This window comes from Psammomys obesus, unplaced genomic scaffold, assembly GCF_907164565.1.
Source record: "Psammomys obesus unplaced genomic scaffold, mPsaObe1.curated_primary_1811, whole genome shotgun sequence".
NCBI classification, from domain to species: domain Eukaryota; kingdom Metazoa; phylum Chordata; class Mammalia; order Rodentia; family Muridae; genus Psammomys; species Psammomys obesus.
Window position 1 is genome coordinate 303,750 of NW_026586463.1, and position 22,391 is coordinate 326,140.

At 44.2% G+C, this 22,391-nt stretch overlaps 2 protein-coding genes across 2 annotated transcripts; both read right to left on the reverse strand.

The window, feature by feature from the left end:
- Nucleotides 1–526: 526 nt before the first annotated feature.
- On the reverse strand, nt 527–12,089 carry Cenph (centromere protein H). Its single transcript, XM_055601928.1, has 9 exons — nt 11,965–12,089; nt 10,139–10,194; nt 9,745–9,793; nt 9,290–9,364; nt 7,823–7,879; nt 5,579–5,642; nt 4,746–4,797; nt 3,827–3,990; nt 527–1,577 (listed from the first exon to the last, which is right to left on the reverse strand). Exons 1-9 carry the CDS (start codon nt 12,075–12,077, stop codon nt 1,485–1,487), a joined length of 723 nt encoding a protein of 240 aa, XP_055457903.1. The 5' UTR covers nt 12,078–12,089; the 3' UTR covers nt 527–1,484.
- Nucleotides 12,090–14,069: 1,980 nt separating this feature from the next.
- Ccnb1 (cyclin B1) lies at nt 14,070–21,501 on the reverse strand. Its single transcript, XM_055601926.1, has 9 exons — nt 21,398–21,501; nt 20,706–20,876; nt 20,468–20,611; nt 17,969–18,151; nt 16,454–16,612; nt 16,019–16,255; nt 15,646–15,786; nt 15,137–15,247; nt 14,070–14,906 (listed from the first exon to the last, which is right to left on the reverse strand). The coding sequence occupies exons 1-9, from the start codon at nt 21,416–21,418 to the stop codon at nt 14,799–14,801; spliced, it is 1,275 nt and encodes a 424-aa protein (XP_055457901.1). The 5' UTR covers nt 21,419–21,501; the 3' UTR covers nt 14,070–14,798.
- Nucleotides 21,502–22,391: the final 890 nt, after the last annotated feature.

Below are 22,391 nucleotides of genomic sequence, written 5' to 3' on the forward strand. Positions count from 1 at the left end.
GCCTTATATTCTAAATTGGCTGATCCAGTTCATGAAAGACCGGTTCTCTGTCATACAAGCGTTGGTGTTGACCCAACACTGTGACTTGGGAGCTTGTGATTCTCATGGCACAGGAAGTTAAGCGAAGAGCAGCAGGCAGAAGCCCAGCCCTAGTGGCCTCCTTCAGCGTGCCCCTCCCACTGCCAGTGCTGGAGCTCCAACCCAGGGCCTCGTGCAAGCCAAGTGCAGTACTACAGCCAGGACCCACCATTAAAAGCTCTGCAGCCAAAAGTGTCACACACTAGTGACTGGGCGCTCAAAACATGACCCTATGCTATCATTTCCGATTCACATGGAAATACCCCCTTTCCTTTCTTTGAGGCAGGGTCTCCCTGGCGTTAGCTATGTAGACCATGCTGACCTCAATTCAGAGATCTGCCTTCCTCTGCTTCCCGAATGCTGGGATTAAAGGTGTACACCGCCACAGCCGGCCACTCCTTCCTAAATTACTTTTCTTAGCTGTTGTCAAAGCCAGAGAAAGTAAACATATAAGGAAGAAAGTTTATTTTAGCTCACAGCTCAAGGTAAGGTCTACCATGCTGGGAAGTGAAGGCAGCAATGAAGCCTGCTGCTGCTCAGTTCCCTTTCTCCACTCACGCCATCAAGGATCCCAGCCAGAGAATGGGCAGGTCTTCTCCCTAACTGAGCCAATCAGATAATCTTCCAGATGACTGTAGATTTTGTCGGGCAGACAGTAAACACTGTCTCAACCTCGAAATACAGTGCTCAAAAGTCAAAGTCATCCAAAAATAGGATGTCGATAAAATGTCAGTTCTTAATTTTTAAAAAAGATTTGTTTTGCATGCGTATGTATGTGTTCCACATGCACACCTGGTGCCTGGCAGGGTGTCAGAGTCCCTGGGACTGGAGTGTGAGCAGCCACTGGGTGCTGGGAGCTAAACCCGGATCCTCTGCAAGTGCAGTCAGTTCTCCGAACCACTGAGTCAGCTCTCCAGCCCGGCGCATTTTCTTTCTTAATTAGTAAGATAGTTACATTTTTTAAAAAAATTCTTAACTTATAAAAGTAAAACGTATGTTAAACAGAGAAGGGGAAAAAAGGAGAAAGTCACAACCTTACTTAAATAATCCTGACCTTTACACTTTGCACACTTTTCTAATTTCTGGCCAACAAATCAATGCACAGATGCATAAACATATTCTGAAAGGGACTACAGAAAAATGTTTGCAAAATGTCCACATTCTATGCAGCAGGACCAGACGCCTTCCTTTCAAGACTATTATGCTCAGACTCCTGCACTGCGTGCCAGTCACGCTAATGATCATATTTAAAACAAAAGACTCTATGTCATAGCATCAACTTGAGCCCTCAAAGTTGAAGCAGCAGAATGGTTCCAAAACCACTACTTCCATTTCTCATGAACTCTGCTATTTAAATGACAGATTGGGTATAAACACAACTTAAAAACGCCAAAGCAGGAATCTTGTTAGATTGTGGTGAGATCCTTCTCCAGCTGCAACACGATCTCTTTGAGGGCAGGATCCTCTGCCCAGTTGACTTTACTTCCAATAATAAGACCCTGAAATTTAAAGAAAAAAGGAAGCACTTACTTTAACAAGACACTAACAAACAAATCCTTTCCTGCTGTTTTTTTTTTTTTTTTTCCTGGACAGGTTCTGTGTAACCTAGGTCGGCCCTGACCTTGCTATGCATCAACTCTCCAGCCGAGGATGGTGTTGAACTTGGATTGTCCTGCCTCCACTTACCCAGTGCTGGGATTACAAGCATCTGTCAACATGTACAGTTCATGTGGGCTTGGGATCAAACCCAGGGCTCTGTGGCTGCCCAGTGAACACTCTAGCAACTTAGCTATCCCCCCAGCGTCCTTGGACTGACATCATCTAACAGTTACTGAACAGCCACTGGTCTGCAGATTACATTCTTGCTTTCCCGCTTTCAACAGGATGGCAGCCTCGCTTCCCATAATGCCAGATGATGCTCCCAGTGTTGACCTATGGATTTCCTGAATAGTTTTTATTCAATAAGAACACTTGCAGTTTTACCCCCGACTACAGGGAAAGTACTGTTGCCTGGCCTAGCTTTGCATTGCTCTTTTGCACTCTCATCCCTCTATGGTAAAGTAGTAACGATCATAACTAACATTTTCTTTCCTTTTTAAAAATTTTATGTGCACTGGTGTTTGCCTGCATGTATGTTTGGGTGAGGGTGTTGGGTTCCCCAGAACAGGAGTTACAGACAGTTGTGAGCTGCAATCTGGGCACTGGGAATCAAACCAGGAACCCCTGGAAGGGCAGTCAGAGCTCTTCACTGCTAAGCAAGCTCTCCAGCATAATGATGGAAGAGTCTAGTTCGTCAAAGTTTCAAGCCTTTGAAACACTGAAAAACATTTTTGTCGCAGATAATGAGTGATTATTATCTCTAATGAAATGATTAGGATCATAATAATGAAAATTCTGTTCACTATGTTTCAATAAACAATGGCTCAAAAATAGTAAATTATTTATTGCAATAATGCTAGATTTTAGAGAACATGTGTTATGCTGTTACATTAAAAAATATTGGCCCATAGAAGGAACACTTGCCTGGCTTGGTGGCGCACACCTTTGATCCCAGCACTTGGGAGACAGAGGCAGGAGAACCTCTATGAGTTCTAGGACAGCCAGGGCTACACGGTAAAATCTTGTCTTGGGAGGGCGGAAAAGGACATTCTTGTTAAGGTTGATCTCAGCTACTATGCATTCAAATAGTAATTGCTTGTCTCCCAAGATCCCTATAAGCAAATTCTCACATATCCAAAATGACCTGGTGTAAACCTTGTCTCTCAAATCATCCCTAATCAGCAAATAAAGGTGCCTACACCTGGGCTTGGCAGCCCAGTAGGGGGAGCCAAAGTTCTTAGGTTTTGGAGGTGGCAGAGAGACCACCAGAAAGAGAGGAAGGAAGAAGAAAGAAGTCACCATAGGTTAGCATGAACTAGAAGCATGTGTCCAGGAAGAGCTTGCTCAGGGGATTGGCATGAAGGAGAGAAGTAGTCCAAATGGAAACATGTGCAAGGATTTATGGGGATTTTGGCTGGGGAGTAGACAAGATAGCGTAGAAAGCCAGTATCTGCCTAGTCCCAGTGCATTAAGGCTTATTAAAAATCTAACAGGTTTCTGTGTTCTTTATATAACAGCAGGCTAAGGAATAACTGCTGCCTTAATAATTATATGAATCAAGAGCTGGTGAGATGGCTTAGTGATTAAGAGCACTGTCTGTTCTTCCAGAGGTCCTAGGTTCAATTCCCAGCAACTGCCTATAATGGGATCTCCTGCTCTCTTCCGTCATGCAGGCATACAGGCAAATAAAGTGCTCATATGTATAATAAGTAAATAAATCTTAAAAAAAATTATATGAATCAATATTAAATATTAACAATTATTCAACATACTCCTTTGTTTGTATTTTTAAAAATTAGTTACTTTTATATGTGTGGGTTTTTAACTACATGCCTGCCTGCTTATTAGGACTATTGCCATGAAAGCCAACAAGATTAGACCCCCTGGGACTAGAGTGACACATAGTTGTTAGCTGCAATGTAGGTAGTGGGAACTGAACCTTGGGCCTCTGGAGGAGCAGCCATTGCTCCCAACCAAAGAACCAAATCTTCAGCCCGTTTCTGTTTTGTTTTGTTTTGAGACATTGTCTCAAGTAGCTCAGGCTGGCCTTGAACTCCTGATTTTTCTGCCTTTCTCTCCCAAAGGTTCAGATTATAAGTGTGTGCTACCATGTCCAGCAATCTCTGTTCTTAATAGAGAAAAATGGTACCTGGAATGTATGTTGAATAACTGTAGTAATCTTTATCTCCCTCTGTAGATTTTCTTTCATGGTCTTTATCGTTTCTGAATTTTCCATATTGTCCAAATCCTCTTTCTGTTTGTTCTTCTCTGTTTGTATTTCTAAAAGCTTACTTCTTGAAGCTTGTTTTAATTCTGTTAGGTTAAAAATAAAACACTGTGACATCCATAAATATCATATATCTATATACATGTTTTTTGTTTTGCGCCCCCCACCCCCTCTCTATACAACCCTGCCTGACCTGGAACTCACTATGTAGACTTACCTAACTAAAGGCATGTGCAACTTTATAAACGGGGCCATCAAAGATCATAAAGCAGAGAATTTCCTGGTTATTCCAGCTATATGTGTATGGGTGTTTTGTCTTCATGTAGATCTGTGCACCAAGCGTGTAGAATACCCAGAGGCCAGGACAATGTACATGCCAGGGGAATACCTGGCTCCTTGCATGTTGGGCAAACTCCATCAACTGAGTTACATCCCCAGGCCTTACTATTTAGCCACTTTCAGTTGTTTTTTTGTTTTGTTTTAAAGATTTTATGCACGTTACTGCTCTATCTGCATGTGCACGAGCATGCCAGAAGAGGGCAGTAGAGAATATAGATGGTTGTAATCCACCATGTGGTTGCTGGGAACTGAACTCAGGACCTCTGGAAGAGCAGCCAGTGCTCTTAACCTCTGAGTCATCTCTCCAGCTCTTGCTATGAATTCCTGTCTAGCCCGCTGTGCACCATGTAGCTCAGAGTGGATCTGAACAAGTGGTGAACCTCCTGCCTTTTGAATGCTAGAATTATGTTGTGGTAAGTCAGGTGGTCCAGCTGTGGATACATATGTACTGGTCATTGAGAAACTACGTACTTGTAAAAACCAAAGTAAACATTCTACATACGCAGTCTCTTCTTTCTAACTTCAAGCAGCTTTTTCTCTAATTCCGAAGACTCCTGTTATTAAAACAAAGATTAAAGCATGCCACTTAATGATAAATACTTGGATCACTGAGTTTAACATAGCCAAATTTTCTTAGGCTCCAATTTCCCTTTTTGCCTTATCTTTGTTTTCATTTGTGTGTTTTAGTTTGAAACAAGTCTACTATGTAGCTGGCCTTGAACTCACTCTGCATGCTGGGATTAAGGACCAAGGTAGAATGTTCTACCACGCCTTGTTTGTTTGTTTGTTTGTTTGCTTGTTTTGTTGAGACGGGGTTTCCGTGTCACCCTGGCTGTCCTGGCACTCTCTCTGTACACCAGGCTGGCCTCGAACTCAGAGATCTGCTTGCTTCTGCCTCCTGAGTTGCTGGGACTAAAGGCGTGCACTATCGATGCCTGTCTGCTATCTTGATTTTTTAAGACAGGGTCTTATAGCCCAGGTTAGCCTCAACTCACTCTGGAACCAGGGATGACTGCACTCCTGGGTCTCAGTCTCCATTCTTAAGTGCTACGATCACAGCTGTGTATGGTCACAGGCATACATACCCAGCAACACCTGGCCCTGAGCTGGATCTCAATTCCTTGACTTCCGCAAAGCCAAAGGAAGGAGAGAGACAGTCACTTAGTTATGTTGGTAATTTGTAACTGCAGGAAAAAAGCTCTATGATAAAAACAACCTAAGGAATGGGCCTGCAGTCCCAGAGTCCAACGGAACATCTCTGTCCTGTGTAACAGTTACCAGCAAGATGTAGTCAAGACTGCAGAAGCTCATGAGCAGCCTGACGTGCCCGCTTACCTCCTGGGACTTCATTATTATCTTATGCAGCTTTAATATGTGCTTCATGTCATCAGTGAGCACACTGCAATGGAAACAAAAACACGACTTCTTTACTCGGGCAAAAAACAATCAATGTCAAGGCTGCAGAGGGAGCTCAGGGGTAAGAGTACTTACTGGTCTTGCAGAAGACCCATTTAGACTCCCAGCAACTACATGATAGCTCACAACAGCCCCGTTTTAACTTCAGTTCCAGGGTCTGATGCCAGAATACATACCTACCCACAAACACTCATCCACGTAAAGAAAAAAACAAACTAATGAATCTTGGGGCTGGGAATGTAGCCTAGTTGGCAGACTGCATGCCTAGAAGGAAAAAATTTGAAACCTGATCTATGTTTAACAGTTGACTGCATAAACTGAGTGCATGACAGGAGTTCCTAGACTTAGCAGGGTGGGACAGGAGGATTCTGATTGAGGCCAGCCCAAGAGACATGAGAAGGCCCTGTCTCAAAATAAAAAAAGAAAACATCAAAACAAAAACAAAACCAAAAAAAAAAAAAAAAAAAATCAACCAACATTTAGTGACTTTATCTGAGCAGGCCAGATGTGACCTGGAGCACAGCAGACCCCAGCAGCTCAGTGCTTTTCTAGAGCCAGGGGACAAAGGAAAGACTCTTGTAAGATAATCATGGAAGTCAAATAAAGACACATTTGGTTGGTTAAAGACAGAAGTGTCTGTTAAACGCTCACTGGGGGTTTCTGACAGGTCACGTGACTGACTTTGCTGTTTACATTGGGTTCATTAGGATGCTTATCTAGGAATGTGAGGCACCCTAGGAGCTGGAGATGTCCACAGTAGTGATGGCCCCAGCTAAGTTATTTTAACAGTTTGGTCTGCTTGAGCTTTCTGGTTTCAGAAAGGACCCATATGTGTAGTGAGTCTACCTTGCACTTTGCCCCTTTCAGGTAGTAAAACTGTTTGTTTTTAAATTATTGTTATTTTATGGCTGTGGGTGTTTTACCTACATGTACATAAGTACATCAAATGTGTGTAGTGCCCTTAGAGGCCAGAAAATGACATCACATCCCGGGAATTGGCATTACAGAGAGTTGTGAGCTGTCATGTGGGTGCTGGGAATTGAACCCTGGTCCTTTACAAGAGCAGCCAGTGCTCTTAACTGCTGAGCCATCTCTCCAGCCTCACCACAAAACTGTTTGAAGGTTTTATGAGAGGGCTGAATAAGTAAAGGCACCTGCTGCCAAGCCTTATGACCTGAGTCTGATCCCCGGGACCCAAGCAGTGGAAAGAAAGGACTCTTGCAAGTTGTCTTCTGATCTCCATATGGGTGCCACACCTACCCACCCCTATACAAATGAATAGATGTTTAAAAACTTGGGTTTTTTTGAGAAGGTATTTCACTCTGGAGTCTAGGCTAGCCTCAAAGTCACAGAGATCCACTTGCCTCTGCCTCCCAAAAGCTGAGATTAAGACATGCGCCACCACACTTCAGAGCTGGCAGAACTGTCAAGGGTGACAAGTCAGCCTGAATGAAGACAACCAGAGGGGAGAGGTGCTCAGGTCCATCTCAGAACTTGTCTGATGCTCACGGTATATTGTATCACAAGGTTTTTAAGAGTTCTGGGAACCAAGATTACAGGTGGGAACTGAGGAAAGACTGCTGATTTCCAGAGCTTTTGTTTATACTTCCTGATGGAGTCTTTAAGCGGAACTGGCACCTACTTTCCCTCCCACCCACCTTTTCAGTACTGAGACTAAACTCATGTGCCGTACGTGCTAGCTAAGCGATCTATCGCTGAGCTACGCTCCCAGATCTTTTTAAAAAACTTTTTGAGACAGGGTTTCATTAAGAGACTCAGGCTATCCTTGAACTGACTCTGTAGCTCAGGCAGGTAAAAGCAGCTCATTTCTACCAATGAAAAACAAGGGGTGTCCTTCTATTTCATTAAGTTGTTATTGGAGGATCTGAGTTCAATTCCCCGGGGCCCATGTGGCAGGAGAAAACTGAGCGACCCCTTCCAGTATGCACACCTATCACTGACTGTCCTGGAACTCACTGTATAGACCAGAATGGCCTCAAACTCAGAAATCTGCCTACCTTTGCCTTCCAGTGCTGGGATCAGAGGCATGGGTCTTTACACCAGGCCCACGCACATATATATATTTTTTAAAGTCACACTCTAAACTCAGTTTACAAAGCTCCTTTATTTTTCCTATTCTAAATCCAGGAGAAAAAGTCATACCTACTCCCAGTGTCCATGTTCTCCATGCTATTTTTAAGTGCAACTGAAAGTTTCATCCTAAAAACAAAGAAGCAAACAAACAAACTAAATAACAAAACCCAAAATGGCATCTTAGAGGAAAAGCTTTCATTGCTCAGAACAAGTAACATTTATAGGGTACTAGATTTTTTTTCTAACTATAACAAGATTGATTTCCCTTCAATACACATAAAACAGCATTAAAAACAGTATGGTATGGGAAATATTTAAATATTCAAAATCTTTAAAACATGTATAACTACATGAGGAGTGAGGACAGAAGGGTGTCCCATCCCTGGAGCTAGAGTCACAGGCAGGAGTGACCTGCCCCATGTGTGTGCTGACAATCGGACTCAGGTCCTCTGCAAGGGCAGGATGTGCTCTTAGCCGCTAAGATCACTCCAACTCCAGGAAATATTTTAAAGAAATAAGAAAGAACAGCAAGACGAAGAGGCCATGGCCTGGGGCTGTGTGTGGCGGGGCTGAGGTGTGGACGGGAGCTGCTTCAGCCATTCACCTTGGTGTAGAGCCTGGTGAGCAGCTGGGCCTTCAGACTTCAGCATGGGCCTACTGTCAGGATAGAGACTGACACTTTATACCTTTTTTCCTCATCTTGAAACAAGGTCTCATGTAGCTTAGGCTAGCCTCAAACTCTCTTGTAGGTGAGAATGACCTTGAATTCCTAACCCTCCTGCCTCTACTTCCTTGCACATGTACATATATCCCCATGCTACACCTACACCTACACACACACACACACACACACACACACACACACACACGAACACGCGCGAACACACACATGGCACACAGCATAGTGGTTATATGCCTATAGGCCATAGGTTTTTGTAATTGACAAGTGATTCCTTCTATAAACAGTTACTGAAACAAATGTATCTGTGAAGGCTTTTAAACACCAATGTGTTTGAAACTTGTCCATTAACTTCATGAAGACTCCTTACCACCCCACACACCTTCTTAAAAGGAAGATATTAATGAATAATGCAGTTCTTCTCTCAGTGTTCAAAGTTTCTGTAACATTACCTAATCATTTTTTTTTTCTTGTTCTTCACTCTTTTCTTTCCTTGCCCCTCTTTTTTTTTTTTTTTTTTTTTTTTTTGAGACAGGGTCTCACTACTTAAACATGGCTGTCCTGGAACTTGCTGTGTAGACCCATGCTGAACTTGAACTCAAAAAGATTCCATCTGCCTATGCATTCATGATGCTGGATTAAAGACTCGCCCTGCCAACCACTCCCAAGTTCCCCTCCCACTCCGCCCAGCTAAGACTGTCCTCCTGAGTGCTGGAATCACAGACTTTCATCACTATGCCTGATTTCTAACCATCACTTAATTCAGCTTAGTTTAAAAATCCCCTCACCCGGGAACCTGCTCATGTTTGCATCTAGTTCACAATGGTTATCTTTAGTAGTAGTAAGGTAAGAATTACCTGTTTAGTGCAAGACTTTTCATTTCAAATTTACTTTTTACATCTTCAATTTCATTCTCCAGGCTTTCAATTTTACTATGAAAGAAACATGAACCAAAGACTTTCAGTAATGTCAAAGTTGTTAGTGAAATGTGTACAAAGCAAATCTTGGGGGGGAAGTTGAACGCCTTTATTTGAACAGAAGGAAAGTACAGGCTCCCCTCACAGGAGCCTATGCACACAGCTGGGGAGCGGAGCTGAGTCTCATCACTCAGTGTCTAGACAATATGAGGGAATGCCAGGCTGCAGGGAGACAGCCACCCTGTGGCACCAAATATGCCACTGTAAATCAACAACCTCCCCGTACAAGCATGACTTATTTACTTAAAATCATAGAGGAAAGACAGCATTATAACATGGATCGCACGATTAAGTCTTAGTAGGAGGCACAAATAAAATATTAAAATATGACATACACTTCAATTTGTTTTTCTTGCATGATCTCATCTGGGGTTTTTTCTTCATCTACAAGAAAAGTTTTTTTAAAGTCAGTAACACTTTTATTTAAATAAGTATTTGGTGTATGTGTGTACCCCAGGAAGCACGTGTGACAGAGGACAGCCTCTCAGGGCAGTCCTCTCCTCTGCCATGTAGACTCTCGGCACTGAACCCATCAGGCTGGTGGGCAAGCACTTTCAGCGCCTGAGCCACCTTCTGGCTCCCACCACATTTCATGAGGGTTTTGTCACACAGAATGTACATGACTCCAGTTCCAGGGGATCCAATATCCTCTCTGGCTTCGTGGGTACAGCCACACAGCAGGCAAAACATACACATTCACAAAACTTACTTGAAAATGAAGCTACTTACTTGCATCAATCATTGACTTATATTCTAAGAGTTGCTGGTGTGTCTGTGCTTTTAGCCTGAAAATTGGAAAAGAGAGCAGATAAAAAAGTATTTATGGATAGTGGTTATAATCACCATGCGATAAATGAAACTTGGCATGGAAGTCTCCTCATTTAGCTTCATTTTATGCAGAATAATTGACAAGAGGAAGACCGTGGAAGACCGTGGGAGAACATCCTGGGTAAAGTTAAAAAGGTACCTCTTACACATCATAGGGCAGACATGTCGTTAATAAAAACTGCTACAATAGGCAGCCCAAAGCGATAACCCCAAACTCCACCAGCCTCACAGACATACTGGAAGATCTTCAGGAGATGCTGGAAAGATGGCTCAGTCATTAAGTGGGTATTGCTTTTGTAAAAGGATCTGAGTTCCATAACTTTTAAAGTTTTTTTGAGACAGGATTTCTCTGTGTAGCTCTGGCTGGTCTAAAGCTCAGAGACCCACCTGCCTGCCCTGGCTTCAAAAAACTAAAAATAAAGCCAGGCACGGTGGCACATGCATTTAATCCAGCACTCAGGGAGGCAGAGGCAGGTGGATCACTGTGAGTTCGAGGCCAGCCTGGTCTACAAAGTGAGTCCAGGACAGCCAAGCCTACACAGAGAAATCCTATCTCAAACAAAACAAAACAAAACAAAAAAAAAAAACCAAAAACAAAGAATAAATAAGTAAAATAAAAATAGAATCTTAAAAAAAAAACATTTTTAGTAAATAAAAAAATAATGAAAAAATAATCTGTGGGCAGCTAAGTAATTAGTAGTTTTTTTTTTTTCTTTAGTTCAATTATTCCTAATCCAAAATTAAACATAAAATAAATAAATAGAAAAAAGCTGGAGTGATGGTGCATGCTCCAGTGGCAGTTTCATAGTCCTTAGTGGTTGTCTCTGGGGACCTAAATCAATAGCTAAGAAACATGACACATCATGAAAGCTTTACACTATATCAAGTTCTTGGGTTTTTGTTTGTTTGTTTTGTTTTTCTCAAGACAGGGTTTCACTGTGTAGCCCTGGCTGTCCTGGAACTCACTGTGTAGACCACGCTGGCCTCAAACTCATAGAGATCCGTCTGCCTCTGCTTCCCAAGTGCTGGGTTTAAGGGCATGGGCCACCACCAGGTTATTAAGATCTTTAAATGACAAAATACCAAATGAAAACAATACTTTAACACTGGAACCAGGCTAGTCATCTCTGTTCCGTGGGAGGATGAGGTAGAATAGGAAGGTCAGTGAAGGTCTGCCAGGGCTTTAGAGCAAATTCAATCTCAGAAATTCAAAAGGGGCTGTTGATGGAGCCCAATCTTAGAATGCTTGCCTAAGATTCTTAATCCCTAGGTTTAATCATTACTCCTGCCCAAAACAATCCCCACCTCAGACAAGTTATTACAGATTAAGGTAGAATTGAGAGTATAGATACACTCAAAAAATAGTTTATTCTTCAGCTGAAATGGGATGAAGCTGTTAGGTTTAGAGACAGAGAGGCAGACATGTCTTTGTCCGGCTGGGCCTGGTGGCTAATGCCTGTAATTCTAGCATGCTGACGGCAAAGGCAGGACTGCTACAAATTCAAGGTCAGCCTGGCACACAGGCACGGCGCTAAGCACTTCCTCAGTGTCCCACCGACAAGCCTTCCCAGCATCTCTGCGAAGAGGGTCCCTTTGCGGCCCCCTTCCCCACTGACCAGTCCCCACTGGCCAGCCTAAGGCGGCTAAACCGACAGTGCAGTCAGGCTCGGGGTCTGAGTTTGAACCCTGGGCCTCCTGAGGGAGGGCGCGATGCCCGCCGGGAGCACCTCAGCAGCAGGCCGATACGGTCCTCGAAGCGCTCCTCCCCGGCTGGCCGCACACTCCGCACCTCTCCGCAGGCCTCAGCCCCGGCCGGAGGCGTCTCCTGAAGCTGCTCCATTGCGGAGGCCGCAGGTCTGATCTCTACAGAAACACTCTAGAGGCTCTTCCCGCCACCAAATTGATGGCCGGAAGTGTCTACCCGTCCGACCCGCCCCTTCCGCCCAGAGCCCCACTTCCGCCACGCCCTACGTCGGGTTGCCGTGGTTACCGCTGTGTGTTCCTTTCCCAGGCTTCCCAAAGAAATAGTTTCTATTCCCATAGTTACACTCCCACCAACACAAGCGATGGCATCGAAGCCTTTGGGTAGGAATATATGGAGATGTAGCTCAGCGGGAGAGCGCCTGCCTAGTACGCATGCCCTGGGATCGATGTAGCGCCGAGCCAGGGTCTGTAATCGGAGAATACTTTAAGCTCTATCCTTAGTGTTCCCGTAAGGAAAGCTCTGGCCTACATGGATGTCAATGGTCGTCCTGCCTGAGGACTGTTATTGCCCCTCTTGGTACTACTACACTCCAGGTTAGGACTTGGAGGACGAATATGCCCTGTAGGGTTGGATTCATGAACAATGTGTGCGGGTGGCTGCAGAGGCCAGAGGGCATCAGATTCCCTCCAGAACTGGAGTTACAGGCAGTTGTGAGGCGCTTGATGTGGGAGCTGGGAATTGAATCTGGGTTCTCTGAAAGAGGAGTCGGTGCTCCTAACCACTGAATCATCTAAGCTTCAGCTCTCCTCTTAGCCTTTTGAGACTGGGTCTCACGCAGCCAAGCTGGTCCTCCAGCCTCCGCCTTCCAAGTGCCCAGAATCATACGGGTCTTGCAATTATACTGAAAAATTACTTTGTCTTGCTGTGCTGGGAACAAATCTAGGGCCCCTCAACTATTGAACTACATCCCCAATCCCTCTTAGAGCTTCCGAGGTCCATACCTCGAGTTTAGTGGAGAAATGAATGCCTCAAGTAGGAGCCAGGGCTGGCACATGCCCTCAAGACTTTACCATGTCACATCCACACTTTCAGTTCCTTTCCTAGCAGGAGGAGGGAAAGCAGCGTGCAATCCCAGAATTGCGGAGGTTGGGGCAAGATCGCAATGAGTTCAAGCCAGGTCTGGGATACCCAGAAAGTACTTGGACAAAGTACATGGCAAGAGATCCTGTTCGCAGGTAGGCATTGACAATCATATTGAAGCTGGGCTGGCAAGTTTAAGATCCTACCAGCCCCCTCCATACCAAGAGAAGCAAACCAGAGGCAGGCATATTGAGTGAAAACATACTATAATTCCAGCATTTAGGAGGATGAGAAAAAAAAAAATTGAGATTAGGAGATACAGGCCAGCTAGGGACAGCTTCAGTTTACAAGCACTGCATTCTAAATATTTATTCTCGTACCAACAAACCACAACCCATTAAAAGCCAGAGCAAGGGATCCTGTGGTGACCCACCCCAACTCACACATCAACCCAACTCCTGCACTTAAGAATCAAGAACACTGAAGAGGGGACATAAACAAGAGCCAGAGGTACAGGAACACTGCTTGAGAAATGACAGGGAAGGCACACCCATGAAGTCTCAGCATGGCTACCTAAACAAGACTTCAACAAGGCTGATGCCAATGAACATGCTAACACGAAGAAGGAACCTCATGGGGGGGCCCCAAATCCTAGACAACTGCGGGCAACGAAGGAGTTCTGAGTGGCAGGAAAGTCTTCTCTAAGGAGTTCTCCAGCTGATCTCTAAAGTAGTCAGTGCTGAAATTATAAAAATGCAAGTAACACACTGAGCAGATTCTGGTTTTTTTTGAACCAGGGTTTCTGTGTAGCCTTGGCTGTCCTGGACCAGGCTCACAACCATCTTTGAGATCTGGTGCTCTCTTTTGGCATGCAGGTTTACATGCAGACAGAACACTGCAAACGTTTAAAAAAAAATCTATACAGGACAATGTTTATTAGCAACATTAAGTTTCTATATAGCAAAGACAACGCTGAACACTCAAAAGGGCAAATGAGAAATTGGGAAAGCTTTTCATTAATGAAGTTTTATTTAACTTGATATCAGATATAAAGCCAAGCAAGACATAAAATAGCATTCTAGAAGCATTGTGAGGAGGGCAATGTGAGAGGGCAGTTTGAATGTCATTAAGGGAATCATTGAACACATTACACAGTTTATTCATACTATACAATGCAATATAGGCAGTGAAGAGGATACTGACAAAATGAACCCATATAAAAATCTCAACATTATGCATGATTGGATTTATACAGGACATGCAAGAATATACCCTTATCTGTTGGTAATGAGATTGGGGGCAAATTCTTTTAAAAGACATCCTGTTTTCCAAGTCAACTAAGAACAAATAAATAATTACACAACAAGAAAACAGTTTCAGATCTGAAAGTTCACAACTCAAGACAGTGGGTTAAAGGCAGCAAGTACCTGAAAAAAGAAAGCGGAACTAGGGACAAGCTGGTAGATTTAGAGTTTAAACCAGAATTTAAACCTAAGCTAGGCAGAAGACTTTGCAGGATGACTTAAGATAGATCAGGACACACAGTGAAGGAAGTATTATAAACATATAGGCTACAATTATATACATTTGTTGGATCCCCTGTGAAACTAAAAGCAATTTAAATGTTTATACAAATTCTATTATCCTAAAGTCAGAAGCAACCACATTCAAATGAGCTATGAAAAGTAAAAAGTCTTTATTGAAGAGCACATATACTATGTACAGGTGGCACATGGTGCCAATTGCATTTGCAGATGGAGTAGTCCATTTGAGCTATTACGCCTTTTTCACGGCCTTGGACAAATTTTGAATTAGTGTACAATTCAGCTGTGCCAGAGTGCTGATCTTAGCATGCTTAGATGTTGCATACTTGTTCTTAATAGTCTGTAAGAGAAAAACACCACAATCAAAAAGAAAACAAAAACCACCCCAACGGGCTGTGTGCATAGAGAGGCTGGAGAAATGTAATATAATTCCAACTTAAAAACAAAATAAAACAAAATCTATGTAACTCTTGACTGGCCTTGAACTCAAGAGTCCCACCTGCCTCCTCCCTGCCTCCAGAGTGCTGGTCTTCAAGTCTTAAGCCAGCCATGAAGCTTCAATAGACTCACCATGTGTTTTGTAAGGCCTTGGTTCACCATGACTATGTTCTTAGCCATGTGCTGCATAACAGGAAGGAGAGAGTCTTCAGTGTAGGAGAGGTAGTGCTGCAGAGTTGGGGTCTAAGACAAAAAAAAAAAAAAAAACATGTTTAAACACACCAGTGGCTTTTATCAACTTTCTACATGATCTTAAGAGTCTGGCCAGGGGATAGTGTATGGTAATCACAACTGAAATGTAAGACACATCTGCCCATCTAAACCACAATATAAATGCTGGCTTCCCTACACCCATGTCAGGACAGCACAGTCTACATGAGAAACACCCATTCCAAGAATGTGGATGGGTTTCCTAGATCCACTTGTAGTTTCCTTTCTCAAAAGGGTGTTTTCCATGAAGATTAAATTAGCTAAAGAAATGGAGCCATTCTAAGAAGACAGCAGAGCATCCATTACCACGTATGTTCACACTCAAAGGCCGTTCACAACCTAAAAGCTTGGTGGCTGGTGAGGCAGCTTACCCATTCACCGTTGTCAAGGATTTTCAGTGCTAAGCAGAAAGCCCCAGCTGCGATTTGAGAAGGAGCAAAGTGCACCATGTCATAATCCAGCATGGTGAGCTCCATGAGGTATTTGGCCAAAGTATGCTGCTCAACATCAACCTGGAATAGACACACACAGCATTCCGAGCCTTTTGCAGAATTTTACTTGGCAATAACATAAAAAGCTCTGTCAGTGACTACAACTGTCCACACAAACCTTAAGAGTAACCACGTAATTAATACACAGTCTGCTTAGAAATGAGTAACAGCCATATCCCTCTCCTGAGTAGTTAGGTTTTTAATATACGTCAGCAGCTATATTAAACAATGTAGCAAAAGAAGAAATCTATACCTCTCCAATTTTAGAGGCTCTACGGAGGAAGTGTAGAGGCAAAGGGCGACCCAGACTGAAGTTCAAAACTCTTAGAATCTTCATTTCCATTTGTCTGATCTGGTGCTTCGTGTAGGTGTTGTTAGTCACAAAAGCGAAGTCACCGATTTCCGGTGGGTACATTTCTTCATATTTGCTTGCAATAAACATGGCAGTCACACCAACCAGCTGCAGCATCTTCTTCGGCACACAATTGTTCTGCAATGGCACATTCAATTAACAGTGTGTACTCTAACAGCTCAACTGATGACACCTTACCTCCCAAGAGAGATTTCAGTTCCCGGCTAGGTATAATAAATAGCTCCAAGGCTAAGGTACCTGGCCTACCATGGGACCCTGGGTTCAACCTTCCATGTCTACCTCCAAGGTTCTCCTACAACTCAGAATTACACATACCTGCATAAACCGATCAATAATGGAAACAGTCATGTACATGGTCTCCTGCAGCAGCCTAAATTTCATCTGAACCTGTACTAGCCAGTCAATGAGGATGGCTCGCATATTTCCAGTGACTTCACGACCCAGTAAGTATTTTGGTCTAACTGACTGCTCTTCCTGGAAGAAAGAAAAAAAAAAGAAGTTACTCTAAAAGCATCACTCCCTATTCCGCGTGTGTCCATAAAGACCAGTTAATATACAGAGAACAGGCAGCTCTGGAGCGGCTCATTAAGAAAGCAAGGTTAGAGCAGCCAGGCTCTTCATACTGTTCAGACACTCAATTCAGCAGAACCCACTGCAGCTTACGCCCTGTGCCCACCAGTTATCTCAGATCTTTTCATAAGACTAAGACAGTAGCTGAGCTTTGCGATGCAGAAAAAATAAATTTTAGAACACAGCTGAGGATAAGACTTTAAGGACTAATATGTTCAACTACCAAAACCAGTTCTGCAGAACACAAATCTTAACTAGTAACAAGAATTAAAAAGCAATGGCAAGTTTGGACGGATACCTTATTGAAGGCTCCTTTAGAAAATATAGATGCAAAAGGGAATGGGAGCCAGCAAGACAGCTTAGCAGGTAAAGGCCTGTTGACAAGTTCAATCCTGGAACTAGTTTAGCAGTGGAAGGAGAGCCAACTCTTGAAAGTTGTTCTCTGACCCACACCCACCCTGTCCCAAAGGACAAGACACTGAATAAACCAATGATAACCTGTGAAGACAATGCTAGGGCTATAGTTCAGTGGCCAAATGCTGACTTAGTATGTACCAGGTTGTGTTCTATCCCTAAGACTTGGGGCAGGTGGTGTTAAATCTGCCCCGCACATTAACTATAGAATGTATTGTTTAAGGAGGTGAAAGAGCAAATGTCATTAGCATCAACTCAACAACTTTAGAGTGTGCTCCTTTTAGACACAAGTAATTTCCCAAACAAGCACATGCATACTGACACAAAATGATGCCTTGTGTTAGGACAGCTACAGTCCTTTAGCATGTCATCCACCTCTCCTCAAACCCTGAGGTCTATGTGAGTTAAGAGTTCTGGCAGTCAGTATTTCCCCAACACAGAAATCTTGTATTCAACATGGCAAGTCCACTTCATGGGGTTAGTGACTTTATTACTGCTGTTTGAAAACTGGAAATAGTGTTTTTCAAGTGTTATTTGAGGTAAAGAAATGTCAAGTGTGCTGCTGATAGCTTTGATAGCTAAGTTGGTGGCACAGGACTTTAATCCCAGTACCAAGAGGCAGAAGGAGCTGTGAGTTCCAAGCCAACCTGGTCTCTATCGTGAGCTCCAGAACAGACCAGTCCTGACAGAAAGACCCTGCCTCAAGAAATAAATAAATGTGAATAAGTAAATCAGCCAGGTGTGGTGATGATCGCCTTTAATTCCAGCACTGGGAAGGTTGACCCAGAAGGATCTTAAACAAGAATAAAGGTCTTTAGTGAAGCAGGCTACAGTGTTAATACTGACCTCCAGCTGCCTGAGGTAAGTATATATATCTTTCACATATTCACTGCAGAGGTTTGGGTCAGCTCCATCATCTGCATCCACATCACTCACTGCAAGAATTACATCAGAGAAAGCCTGGCACAGATATTCTTCTGCAGGTGCACATCCAGAAGTTTCCATTGGGCTTGGAGAGGGATTATCAACCTTGAAAAAGATAAGACTCCATGAAACAATGAGGACCACATGCCACAGCCTGGGAAGGAAAGTCAGTATTGGTATCCCCCAGCCAAAAATCATTCTGAGAAAATGTATTTCATTAAAGGAAAAACATTTAGTTTTTTTCCCCCCAATTTCTTTCTGGGAAATTATTAAAAGTAAATACTGGGGGCTGGAGAAATTGCTTAGTAATTAGGAACACTCTGCTCTTCCAGGTCTTGAGTTCAATTTCCAGTAACCACATGGTAGCTCATAACTATCTACAATGGGATCTGAAGCCCTCTTCTGGCATGCAGGTGTACACTGAGATCGGGCACTCATATACACATAAAATAAACCTTAAAAAAAAGTAAATACTGGGCTGGAGCGATGGCTTAGCTGTAAAGAGCACTTGCTTTCTTTTTTTTTGCCAAGGGCTGGAATTCAGTTTTTCTACAGGAACCAGATGACCTACACCAGCTCCAGGATATCTAATGCCCTCTTCTGGCCTCTTTGGGCATGGCATTCATTTGCAAACCATGTCTCACCCATAAAAAAGCAATCTTTAAAACAAAAACCAGACATGCCAGAGGCATGCCTTTAATTCCAGCAGGTGGGAGGCAGATCTAAGCTGAAGCCAGCCTGGTTTCCATAGGAAACTGCAAGGCAACAAGATCTGGTCTCATAAAAAGGTAAATCCCGAGGGTCGGAGAGATGGCTCAGAGTTTAAGAACATTGGCTGTTCTTTTCCAAGATCCTAAGTTCAATTCCCAGCAACCACATGGTGGCTCATAACCATCTATAGTGAGATCTGGTGCCCACACACATGCAATTTATTTAAATAATAAATCTTAAAAAAAAAAAAAAAAAGGTAAATCCCAATTTGATTAAGCCAGTTTAAAGTAGCAAGAACTGGGCTGGCAAGATGGATAAAGGTGCCTATTGCCAAGTCTAACAGCGGAGTTCAACCCCCAGGACCCACATGGTGGAAGAACTGACTCAAAAGGTATCCTCTGACCTCTTCAAGTGTGTATTCGCACACAAAATATAATGTAAAAAAAAAAAAAAAAAAAAAAAAAAAAGGCGTGGGGTGGGTGGAGGTTTGGGAGCTGGAGAGATGGCTCAGCAAATAAAGAGCCCTTGCTGCTCCATCCTGAGGACCAGAGCTCAGATCATAGAACCCACATTGGGTGACTCAAAAATGCCTAGAACTCCAGCTCCAAGGGACCTCTCCTGTCCCCGTCAGGCCTAACATGCACATGATTGGGCACATACAAATAAAAAAGGACTCTAAATACTAACATGTAAAGAAAGTCAAAGGAAACAGGTAATAAAGCGAATGTTCATTAGCACCATGTGAAGTTGATTTAAACAAATGACCAAGTCTTCAACCTTTATTCAGGTGGATACAAGTTCTTGATTACAATGACGCTACAGAAAGTGATATAAACGGATATAGCTGTGCTATTTAGCGCAGGCTAGCCCTGACCTGTACTCCCCCTACCACACTATCACACCTAGTAGTAAGATTTAGTGTGTTTGTGTGCTTTTGTATTTAGTACCCAAGGCCTCCTAAATGCTGAACATGCTACAAACCCAGCCAGAAACATTTTTAGGCTTAAAATGTTAACCCATCACCTCCCCCTTTTTCCATAATATATATTACATATTCAAACACTATTGTGTGCATCAGAGTGGAAACGAAGGGTCTCACTATTTGTGGCTCTGGCTGGCTGGCCTACAGAGGCAAAGCTGGCCTTGAACTCAGAGCCCCACCTGCCTTTCGATGGAGTGCTGGGATTAGAGACACCTATTTACTTAATCTTATTTTCTGTCTGAAAATTTTCTTTTATAAGAGGCTTATTAATTTTGTGGCTGTACTAGGGAGAAGATTCACAAACACATCTGTGTGTTATTATTGCAGACCTACACTAAAATTCTTTGGTTCAGGGTGCTACACACAAGGAAGCAATTAAAAAAGATCTGGACGGATTGCACCATCCCAGCACTGGAGAGCTGGGAGAAGAATCTCAACTTCAAGGATGGCACAGCATGGGCTACACAGTGACACAAAAAAAGATGGTGCCCACCTCTGGATCCCAGATCTCAAGAGGCAGTCACACCTCGGAGTTCCACATCATGAGACCCTGTGTACATAAAACAAAAACCCTGACATATCTGTCTGCCACCATCGGATATAGAGGTAATACCTACCCAGCGAGTGTATTAATGCATGTCAAATACCTTTGCTTAACACTCAATAAATACATACTCAAACACTGTGAAGTCGGAAAGAAGGAAGACTTTTCAAAATGCTAAGTTTACCAAAATAGGTTCGGGAGAAAGCTTTTCTTCCATAACAGGTTCAGGGTCAGCAAGTTCAACCTCTGGCTCACACACAGGCGCCTTCTCCACAGGTTTTGGTATGATTTTAGCAGTAGCTTTTCCAGCAGCTGAAGTTTTTGCTTCCTGTGGAAGGAATGGAGGAAAAAGAATGTTTTCCCAAAGGTGTCAGCTGGAAGACTGGCTTTTTCAGTATAGCTGGGCCAAGAAGATAAGTTACCTTTTTCAGAGGCATGCTTGCCTGTACCTGCTCGCTGACTTTGTTACCAATGTCTCCAAGCGCGGTTCTGGGTCTCAGTCCGGGCTTGGAGGCTGCAGCGAATGCCACAGGCACTCGCTTGGCGCCTGCCATGCTGACCTTGGCCTTATTTTCTGTGTTAATTTTCGAATTCTGGAAAAAACAACAACAAAACTACTTGAGAGATGATCCATGGCGGCTGCAGGAAGTCAAGGGTTAATGAAGGTGGGCCTCAACTGAGGCTCCCACAAGCAAAGCCAGGGCTCTCAAGACGTCCTCCCAACTGGGATACCTTCTCCCCTCAGAGCTGTGTGTCGGGCTTCCGAGTCCCAGGACACCCTTCCATGCATCCCAGCGGGAAGGCCAACCCTACTCCGGCCGTGACAAGCCCGTTTCCACCCAAATCTTCCCCATTCCCCTATCATCCAACTTCCTCCTAGGTCCCATGCAATCCTAAACACCGTGAGTTTACATCAGAAAGGAAACGAGGGGCTTCAGACAGCATCCGGGAAGGCGAAGGGCTCGCTCCGGGGCCTCCAACACCGAAGCTCACCACCCTCGCCTCCCCGGGCTGCAGCCCGGACAGGTTCAGAGATCTCCCTCGCCCTCCAGCCGGTCCCCAGCTCCCCGCCTGGCCGCCACGGTCCGCTCCCGCGGCGCCCGGCCCGGCTCACCCTAGTGACCCTGAGCGCCATGGCTCTTCCTGGAGTAGGGGCTCGGCGACCAGAAGCAGGACACCCCGGCCCCTGGCTGGCCACGGACAGAAACCGACAGCCGTTCCTCCGGAGCACGCCGGGAGGAGCCTGCCGGGCCTGGGTTTAAACCCCGGGCCGTTCTCTCCTCATTGGCCCGTTCGTGGCACTTGCTCGCTTCCCATTGGCGCTGCGGGCTCCCCGTAGAATGCGTTTCCTGGGCGATCCCGCGACCAGGTTCGGAGGGGCGGGGCCGGAGCAGGCGGCAGCTGGCGGCCCCGCCCACCCCTCCCGAGGTCAGGCTCTGCGCCTGCGCGCTCGCAGCTGTGTGGCCCCTTGCGTGCTGACTGAGGAAGAGACTGTGGGCCCCGCCACACACAGCTCAGGAGCGTGCCGCAGAGTTTGGCTGTCGTCCTTCTTATTATTGCTTCTCATTCTCCTCCTCTACAAAAGTGGCAATGCTGTCTCAGAGTTCATGGAAGTCTATCTGGGATGGATTTTTGAGGTTTATAGCATGAAATTATAGCACGTATGCACGGTCAATGGTTATAATCAAACACATTAACATAGCAGCCGACCCGGTAGTTACTGCCCCAGTGATAAAAGGAAATGTACCTTCTGCTTAATTTTGCTGTCAGCCTAAGGTTACTCTAAAAATATAGTTTTGTAAAATCTACTTATTTAACAAGAATTCCTAATGCAACTCTCCCTCCTTCGACCTCAGACTCCTTATTAAGGTTTATTATCTTTCGTAAAAAAAAGATTCCACATTAATTTTCAGTAACACTAATGAGGATTTTTTGTTGTTGTTGTTTGGTTGGTTTGGTTTTCGAGACAGGGTTTCTCTGCGCAGCCCTGGCTGTCCTGGAACTTTCTCTGTAGACCAGGCTGGCCTTGAACTCACAGAGACTCTGCCTCCCCAGTGCTGGGATTAGAGCCAGATCTCATGTACACAGACAGAGCTGCAACTCCATGT